Consider the following 9959-nt stretch of genomic DNA (forward strand, 5'->3'; position numbering starts at 1 on the left):
CTGGTGTTCTGTTGTGACTGTCCTCTGGGTGAAATTGGATTAAGCTTTGGCGATTAACAAATGTCATTTCGTCATTAGCACTTGTACACCTGTGCTAAATTTAAATGCATACGCACTTGCTGCATGCTAATTGGGATTATTGTCATTTTGTGTTTAAGATGGGGTGGTGTTTTTATTGGAGATAATCTGAGTAAAAAAATGCTAACAGCTGAGGCTCTATGCGGCCACAACAACCACAAACACTTCTGAAAAACATACATTTTCCAAACCAAGGCTGTGACAGCGGCCCATGGCCACCTTTGAAGCTTTGAGGCCAACAAGATAAACTCATCATAAGCGCTCCATTTTGTCTCTTCATAGCTGTAGGACTTGAACATTACAAACATTTTGTCCTCATGCAGCTAATTTGACTAATTATTTTCTCTTTGCATCTATGTCCTTTCTCCACAATCTCAGATGACCTTCATCTGAAGCATCACATCTCTGAAGAGGCAAGAAGACGAGATACAGAGTGTTCTCAGCTCTCACCAAGAGCTGTTCTCCCACTCTCCCTCACAATCTCTCATCCCATCTGTTGGAGCCCAGTTGCCAAGGCGGTTTCGTAAACAGAAATTCATCTCTTATCTGCGTCACTTGAGTGACCTTTCAAGATAATTGCACAGTTTTTGAAGGGCAGCCTTCGCTTTTTGGTCATTTGCTAAATGATTACGACCATTTGAACATCTGCACTTTTTAAAAACCTTAAAGGGAGGGCCCAAACTCTCTGATTTACCGTTTGTTTTGCACCAAAAACAATGAGTTTCTCTGTTAACGACAGGCCAATAAGTTAGTTATTGCTGTTTTCACCTTTGCTGACACCTTCAAAAAAGCTGCTCCAGCCTCATCCTACTCTAGTATGAGTTATGACAACTCTAATTCATTGCCCAGCAGCAGCCCTAGAGGGCGAGTGGCAAGGGCCGACGAGAAAGAAAATGAACAGGAAGCAGAATCAGAAGGGTTAAACTCTCTGAAAGCGAGCAGCGTTAAGCCCAGCGCTAATGGCTCCTCTCAGGAGCACGGGAGTGGAAATAGAGGCGGCTCAACTGGCGGCTCATCTCCCAGTGTGGGGTCGGCGTCTGGAGGCTCGTCCCGAGACCGTAGGGGGCCCAACTCAGATGATATGGACGGACACTCCAGCGGAAACGACTCTGGGGAGAGGGAGAGCGAAGGCGGGATGGAGAGAGACGGCGCGTCGCGCGGGCGCCAGTCCGTACGCAGCTCCCACAGCTCGTCCAATGGAAAGGACTCTGGCATGATGCTGGAAAACACTGAGAGCAACAAGAGGTAAGAGAAAGAGAAGTGACAAAAATAACATTTGAAAAAATATCCATAGCAACAGTCTTTATGCCAAAAGGCTCTTCTTGCATCACTTGCTAACACATGCTAATTACACATCTGATCCAGCATGTCAAACTCACCGTAATCATCTCTGTCTCTTCTTCCCCAGTACCAACTCCCAGAGCCTCTCTCCTCCCAGCAGCTCCCTGGCCTACAGCCTGCTGTCCACCAGCTCTGAGCACGACCCCCCCTCCACCTCGGGCTGCAGCAGCAACCAGTCGGCGAGGGTGCAGACCCAGAAGGATCTGATGAAGGCCATCAAGGAGCTGAAGCTCCGCCTACCAACGGAGCGCAAGGCCAAGGGTCACACCAGCACCCTAAACGCACTCAAATACGCACTGCAGTGTGTCAAACAAGTCCGAGGTGAGGGGGGTCTTTTTGTTTGTAGCTTCTTAAAAATGCAAATGTGACCTTTTTGTGGTGCTCGATGTTTTTAAGTCTTTTTTGAATAACTCTTGAAGCTATAATGTTTTAGTTTCTGCCATTTGCATTAGGCTTACTACAATATAAAACAATTCTTTACCTATATACTCTTCAATACCCATCCTGACAAATGTATTGTGATTTTTTTACAGCCAACAAGGAGTACTATCACCAGTGGAGCGTAGAGGAGTGTCAGGGCTGCAGTCTGGACCTGTCGGCCTTCACTATTGAGGAGCTTGACAACATCACATCAGAGTACACACTCAAAAACACAGTACGTTCATATCAAATACTCCAGCACTCAAGAAGTTTATCTAATGAAAAGTATTTGTTTAAAGGGATTTTATTCTAAGCTTTCCTCCTACGATTTTCCTTTCAGGACACTTTCACCATGGGCGTGTCATTCCTGTCAGGGAAGGTGGTGTACGTATCGCCTCAGGGCTCTTCCCTGTTGCGCACTATGCCCGAACGTCTCCAGGGGGCGATGTTCTCTGAACTTTTGGCCCCGCAGGACGTCAGCACTTTCTACAGCGGTACAGCACCCTGCCGTCTGCCAAACTGGGCCTCTTGCATCGGGTCAGGTGAGCGGAAAAAAAGATCACATTTTGGTAAAAAGGGATATGAAAATAGTTGTGATTCCAGACAGAAACGATGCTCAATGTCTGACTCGCTCTCCAACTCTCTTTCCTCTCAGCTTCTGCTCCAGTGGACTGCACTCAGGAGAAGTCCATGTTCTGCCGGATAAGTGCCGACCGGACGCATGGCGGCGAGATGTGCTACTACCCGTTCCGCCTCACGCCGTACCAGCTCACCATCAGAGACTCAGACGACTCTGAGCCACAGCCCTGCTGCCTGCTCATCGCCGAGAGGGTCCACTCCGGATACGAAGGTATTAGTCATTTTACTACAGCTACTCTCTACTCTAGCTAAAGTCACAACGTATGTGAAGCTTAAAACGGATTCTTCTTGCATAAAATGTGTAATTTTCAATTGAGCAGCTCTCCACATGATGATGATCATTACTCGCTGTGTAATTTAAAACTAGTTAAACTGAATCTTGAAATGATCTGTGTGTGGGAGAGAAGAGAACAATAGCAGACACCTTGAAAACCATTCTCCTCTGAATATGGATTATATCATAGACACCAAATGATTGGGTCTAAATAGCAGTTAAGGCTTTTTATTATATGTATAGTCTTATGTACTTATTTCTCATCTGTTATCTCTTCTTCCTCTCTTCCTCTCAGCTCCTCGTATCCCTCCAGACAAGAGGATCTTCACTACAAGTCACACTCCGAGCTGCATCTTCCAGGAAATTGACGAGAGGTCCGTTATTCATCACTTTCCATCTGTGATTATTGAATTGTACGCTGATCTGTTAATCGAGGATGTAATCAAACATCGTATTAACAGTGTGTGTAAATACATTTTGTGTTTGCAGGGCAGTGCCATTGCTAGGATACCTGCCTCAGGACTTGGTGGGAACCCCCATCCTGCTCTACATTCACCCTGAAGACAGGCACATCATGGTGGCTATACATGAGAAGAGTGAGTTTATTTAGCACCGCACATACTGTAACTTCTGCTCACATTGGTCATACACTTATATGACTGAGTTAGGTCTCTAAATCTTCAAGTCGTTGCGGCTTCCAGAAATGATCAGTTTTAGTATTTTATCCTCATACATGTCTGCACTTTTGTCTCTTCAGTCCTTCAGTTTGCAGGGCAGCCGTTTGACTATTCGCCTTTGAGGATGTGTACCCGAAACGGGGAATATGTGACCATCGACACCAGCTGGTCGTCCTTTGTCAACCCCTGGAGCCGGAAGGTGGCATTCATCGTAGGGCGCCACAAAGTCAGAACGTAAGCTCAATAATTCACTCAATTTAAAAAAGAAACTTCCAAGAGCCTTCGATATTAAAAGTATTAACAAAGGAAAGTGAATGAAAGGAAATATGGTTGATTGTGACATTCATAGAGATTAAGAATCTTATAATAGACTGTTTGTTAAAAGACCAAAGCTCAACCCCTCCCATAGCAACATCTACACTCAGGTGTCTTCCTAGTGTGCTAAGATGTTCTCTTTCCCCGTCTCCAGGAGCCCTCTGAATGAAGACATGTTCACGGCACCTCAGGGCTGCGAGACTTGGACCACCACCCCCGACGTGGTGCAGCTGAGCGAGCAGATCCACCGGCTCCTGGTGCAGCCGGTGCACAGCGGCAGCTCCCAGGGCTACAGCTCGCTGGGCTCCAGCGGCTCCCGAGGCTCCCGGCGCTCCCACCAGCAGCACCTCAGCGCCGCCTCGTCCAGCGACAGCAACGGCCCCGCCATCGACAAAGCTGCCGTCGCTCTGCGCAAACCTGTGAGTCTGAGCAGCTAGGGCTTCTAGATGTAGCTACATGTTTGTCTCAGAGTGAATGAAATAAAATGTTAGATGAATGTCCGTCTAACGTGTTTGGTGCCGTTGTTTTTCTAGATGACTTTCCAGCAGATCTGTAAAGATGTCCATATGGTCAAGACCAACGGACAGCAGGTTTTCATCGAGTCTCGTCACAGGCCACTACCCAGGAAAACCAGCAGCACAGGTACATTAAAAGCACCGTTACACAGTATAGGGTTGGAACTCAAAAAAGGGACAGTAATCAAACTGTGGCTTTTCGTTGATGGGGTTCCAAGTAATATTCCTCACATGTAACGTCAAAAAGACTCCATTGAAATGCTTCCTGTTCCTCTCTTTTCTCCGTCCAGGCGCAACAAGCATCAGAGCAATCAGCAGCGACCCAATCAGAGGCTTGATCGCCGACATGACGATACCCCCCAAAGCTTTGCTCCCTGCTCCCCTCGTGCCAAAGGAGCCTCCTACTGGCTACTCCTACCAGCAGATCAACTGTCTGGACAGCATCATAAGGTGTGTGTGCAAGCACGAAGCCATTCTGTTTGTATCTTAGCATTTCTTTAGGGGCTAGGACTTCACTAATCCAACATCTCTCTTACTCTACGCAGGTACTTGGACGGCTGTAACATTCCTAACACGGTCAAAAGGAAGTGTGGCTCTTCCTCCTACACGTCTGACGAGGACAAGCAGCAAGATGGCGCCTACAACACAGGTATTTTTCTTTTGCCTCATTATGTTGGTGTGTAGTTTGGTGTTTTAACTTAAATACTCTGATCCACTTATTTAAGTTCATTTCCTTTTGGTCAGTGTGTATTTACCGACACAATTACCTATGGAACATCTTTTTGTTGTTGAATTGGATTTTGGTTTTGTCTTGTGAACCGCCTCCTTGATTAAGATGAAGCATGCTCTGTTGGTGTGTCTTGTCTGTGCTTTTGTGGACGATACACGATCACTTACAGCAACTTGTTGGACTTGTTTTCCTCAGCAGGTGGTTCAGTTAACCTTGTAAGTGAACCACCTCCTCTGCCTCCCCTGACCATGGCCACAAAGGCCGAGAGTGTAGCCTCAGTCACGTCGCAGTGTAGCTTCAGCAGCACCATCGTGCATGTGGGAGACAAGAAGCCTCCTGAGTCAGGTGGGAATCCTCAACACTCACACTCTCTGAACCCTGCAGCCTGGTCACTCAGCAGCTTGTTTCTTTCATATAACGATACGGAGTCGTTGCATGCCTTGAATTTCCTTTAATAGCCTTCGATATGATTTAGCTTTTCATTTGAGATTCTTTCTTTTCATTATTATTTTTGCCTTCCTTTCTTGTTTTGCAAAGACATTGACCAAAAAGTATGATGTAGCAGAAACCTGTCGTCGCATGGTTAAAACTGCCTTTGTTTCTCCTTTTGGTTCATTTATCTTCATTTCCTGTTTGTCGTCTCTTCTGCTGTTTGCTTTTTTCTTTTTGTTCCAGTTTCTGCTATCTTTTTTGTCTTTGCAAAGTGACCACATAGCCATTTAACACACTACTGCATATCTGCTACTGTCTTTGACTTAAGTCTGCTAACATTAGCCATCATAAGCTAATGGTCGTACCAGACCAAGTGTGGCTGTATCCACCATTGTATTTGATGTATTTAACTTTTCATTTGTCAGAAGATGTTGTTTTTTCAGAAGTCACATCGCCTCACTTGACTGTGTTAACACCCCTCATCGTTTCTCCCATGATCACAGACGTCATCATGGAGGAGGCACCCACTACTCCCACTCCTGCTCCGTCTACATCAACAGCGACGCCTCTCACAGCCATCGCCTTTACTCCTCTCCCTCCCCCTCAAGCCTCTCAGCTAGAGAGGTACAGACGGAGAAGTGGCAGTTTAGGAGGAGGGGGCCGTATGGGGCTCACAAAGGAGGTGCTATCCGCCCACACCCAGCAGGAGGAGCAGGTGTTCCTCGACCGCTTCAAGGACCTCAGCAAGCTGCGTGTTTTCGATCAGACGGCTTCGTCCACTCTGCACTGTCAGAACCCGGCTGCCAACCCTCTGTCGCGAGGTACTAACACTAACCCTCTGTCATGTGTTTATTACACAGTCATTGTTAATTTAGTTAAAATTGCTAACATTGAGCGTCTTCTTCTCTCTCCCAGGAGTGCGTTGTTCCCGGGATTACCCCGCGGCCGCCGGCAGCAGCACCAGCCACCGGCGAGGTCGAGGCGGGAAGAGACTGAAGCACCAGGAGTCGTCTGAGCAGCACAGCTCTCTGCGCCTCAGTGGGAGGCGCCATGACCCCCGAACCAGCACCGCTCTCATGCCTCTCACCATGCCTCTCACCATGCCTCTCAACATGCCCATCGGACCCCCGACAAACTCCTCCTCCTGGCCATCTGTCGTCTCCCAGGCCAGTATTCCTGCAGCGCCTTTCGCTCCTGGAATGCTTCCGATCTACCCCGTCTACCCACCAATGGCACAAACCTTACCCGTTCCAGATCCATCCCGTTTCCCCCCCGCCCAGATGGTTCCTCCCATGGTGGCCCTCGTTCTGCCCAACTACATGTTCCCCCAGATGGGAACCCCCATCTCTCAGCCGGCCCCCAACCCCGGACACTTCTTCAACCCTAACTTCACATACCCCACCCAAGTCGTCCCCACCATTATTTCCAACCCAGTGCCAGTCCCGTCCCGCAGCAGCACCCCCCAGTCCTACAGCCAGATCCCCCCAGAGTCCCCCCTCTTCCAGTCCAGATGCTCCTCGCCTCTCAACCTGTTGCAGCTGGAGGAAACAACGAGCAACCGGCTGGAGGTCACCACGGCGCTGGCAGCATCACAGCAAGCCCCGCCCTCTGTTCAGGGGGCAACGACCGGTCAGAGCTCAGCCAATCAGAGGAGCTCTGATGAAACTTCCAAGGAGAATGAGAATGTAAGGACACTATAGGCTTTAGAAACCTTTGCATATGATATCATTTAAATTGTGTCTTGGAATATTTTTTCTAACCTTTTCTTCCCCATTAGGGTGAGGCTAATGAGTCCAACAACGATGCCATGTCCACCTCCAGCGACCTGCTGGACATGCTGCCGCAGGAAGACGCTCGCTCAGGCTCTGGCTCAGGGTCCTCCGGCTCAGGCTCTGGTTCCGGCTCCAACGGCTGCAGCTCTTTTGGCACCAGTGGCATGAGTGAGCAATCTTAATTGACCATCTCAGAGGTTACCAAAATTGATGTAAAAAGTTTCAGAATGCATGTCTTGAAGCATGTACTGCAAACGGAAATCATTTTGTTGACTAGTGTACTCCTTTTTTCTCCATTCAGGCAGCAGCCAGGGCAGCCACACCAGCAAGTACTTTGGTAGCATCGACTCATCAGAGAACGATCATTCCCGAAAGCAGCCAGCAGGGGGCAGCAGCAGTGCGGGTGGAGATGGTGGAGAGGAGCAGTTCATCAAGTGTGTCCTGCAGGACCCCATCTGGCTCCTGATGGCCAACACCGACGACAAGGTCATGATGAACTATCAGCTGCCTGTCAGGTACGACGCTGGGCAAAATGTGCCCAAACTCAACAGCTTATTCACAGTTTGACACCTGCTGTGATTTAATACACTGACTTATATTGACTATTTTTCTTTGTTCCCGCTCAACAGAGACATCGAGACTGTGCTGCGAGAAGACCGCGAGGCGTTGAGGAACATGCAGAAACAGCAGCCACGCTTCAGCGAGGACCAGAAGAGGGAGCTGAGCCAGGTTCACCCCTGGATCCGCACAGGACGCCTGCCCCGAGCCATCAACATCTCTGTAAGCACACAACCCTGAGCTATACAGTAGTGTTTGGATCCAACACCATGTAGAAATGATTGGTAACAATGTCTTTCTGTCTTTCTTTTAGGGCTGCACAGGCTGCAAGTCCCCCACTTCTGAGCGTCCCACTGCTCCGTTCGATGTTGTGATTCACGAGATGGAGATGTGCAGCGCGCTAAAAGCTCAAGGAGATGGTGCCGGCAATGGCCTTCCAGTTCCTTCAGAGACAGCCATGGATGAAGCTCACCCAGAGGAAGAGGAAGAAGACAAAAGAACCAAAGCGCAAGCCAGAAACCAGGAAACGACAGCCGAGGCGCCGAGAGCGGCCTCAGAAGCTGTGAAAGAAAGGTCTCAAATGACTCACTGAGGAGGTGGCCAAAGATGATGAACACTATCAAGACGTTTCCGCGCCGATGGGCAGAAGACATGCACCTTCCCGAACTTCCTGTGCCCAAATAAAAAAAATCACTACACAGAGTTAAGTTGTTCAAATGGGAGGAGAAAAAGATGCACACTGATCGAGACAACTTCCGTTACTGCTGGACAGGACACTAGTTCATTCTTCATGAAGATGACAGCACAACACGCACGTCGTAAGACTGCATATTGCAATGCCTTGGGAACCACAGGACATGAGCACTTTCCTTGATCTTGACATATTTATTTAAGCTGTAAAATAGTCAGAAAGGACTAAAGATGAATGTGTATCAAAAAGGCGCCTTTACGTATCGATGGATGTGCAATGCCCTCGACGGAAAAGAAGGGAGCTCTGAGACTTTTGTTCTTGTTGAATGTTTTTTGGTCTGGAATCCTAATCCAATCCTGTTTCACTCAAAGAGTTCCTTTTGTCCCATTTTTTAATGTAAAAAGTTAGCCTTGAAAAAAATATAGAGCGACAACCAGTGTATTTTGTAAACAATGTGTATATTTTTATACTATCTGCCACTGCGAATTGTGATAGGATAAATGTCTTAAAGAGTGTGTCCTGTTCAGTCTTTAAACAGAGATGGTGTTTCTTGTGACACTTGTTGAATTTGTGGGACAGCGTGGCAATCGCCAGGAGACTGACTTGGACTTTAAGATCTCTCCTCTGCCGGGTATTAGTATGTGCATAGGGGTGACATCCCCACAGTGAGAAATGGGCAATATCTCTCTGAGAAATGATGACAGCATTTCCTAAAAGGAGCTCTGAATCCTGGAAAGGGAGAGTTCCTGTGTAGCAAGCGCTTGCACACGGTGGTAAGAAGAAGTGGACGACGTTTCTCTCTAAAAAGTCTCGAGAGGTTGGAATGTTAACTATGTGTTTTCCTCTCTGTCCCTATCGCTCTCTCCGTGACACTGTTCTGGTCATGTGATATCCTTTTTGCTTCAGTCAGTGGTGTTCGCAAGAGTTTCTAAATATTTTTGTGACATTATTTGTACGAAAAAAGACAATAAAACGACTGGAAAAATGTGAAGATTTGTATTTATTTTTTTACTGCAGTTTTAGTTTTATGATTACATCTCTTTGCAGTCTGTTTTAGTCGTTGGGTGTTTTGTTGCCGTTGGCCTGGATATGTCCTGAATGAGCTGGAAGCAGAGAGCGGATCATGGCTGCTGCTTTCCTCAGCGAACCACAGTCTCGCTCTATTCAGCTGTGGTTTTTACCCGGAGTGGTCACCGCAGCTTAAAAAAGACAAAGACATGCCCTCGTTCACTTCATCATTATGACAATGACAGAAATGATTGTGATATACGTGGGTCATTTTGTGAGAGAGCTGATGTTAATAAACTAGCTCACTGAAAGTCTAAAATAAAACAACTTTCAACAAAATTAGGATTCAGTAGGATTCAGAAAATGTCTTTCATGTTTACTATACAAGCCAACTGCACAGAATTTCCACTACTGTGAAAGGAATATAATCAACATAATAACCCTCAATTGCAGAGTAAATGGGTTTATTTCCCAAGGTAGCTTTCAAAAAGCAGTATTTTAATTGGCTT

General features: G+C 47.2%; 1 protein-coding gene across 2 annotated transcripts; it reads left to right on the forward strand.

The window, feature by feature from the left end:
- Positions 1-371: 371 nt before the first annotated feature.
- On the forward strand, positions 372-9433 carry per1b (period circadian clock 1b). 2 transcript variants are annotated; one of them, XM_010784889.1, is made up of 19 exons: positions 372-1323; positions 1487-1740; positions 1953-2074; positions 2180-2381; positions 2495-2689; positions 3048-3126; positions 3242-3348; positions 3510-3663; positions 3899-4163; positions 4278-4386; positions 4550-4709; positions 4805-4908; positions 5185-5334; positions 5925-6242; positions 6337-7106; positions 7199-7361; positions 7495-7708; positions 7823-7973; positions 8065-9433. In XM_010784889.1, exons 1-19 carry the CDS (start codon positions 896-898, stop codon positions 8341-8343), a joined length of 4224 nt encoding a protein of 1407 aa, XP_010783191.1. In that variant the 5' UTR covers positions 372-895; the 3' UTR covers positions 8344-9433. The 2 variants fall into 2 exon arrangements, with proteins under 2 accessions (XP_010783191.1, XP_010783192.1); XM_010784890.1 differs by lacking the exon at positions 5185-5334 and having other exon boundaries at positions 373-1323.
- Positions 9434-9959: the final 526 nt, after the last annotated feature.

The sequence above is a fragment of the Notothenia coriiceps genome, unplaced genomic scaffold (assembly GCF_000735185.1).
Source record: "Notothenia coriiceps isolate Sejong01 unplaced genomic scaffold, NC01 NC01_scaffold00026613, whole genome shotgun sequence".
NCBI classification, from domain to species: Eukaryota; Metazoa; Chordata; class Actinopteri; order Perciformes; family Nototheniidae; genus Notothenia; species Notothenia coriiceps.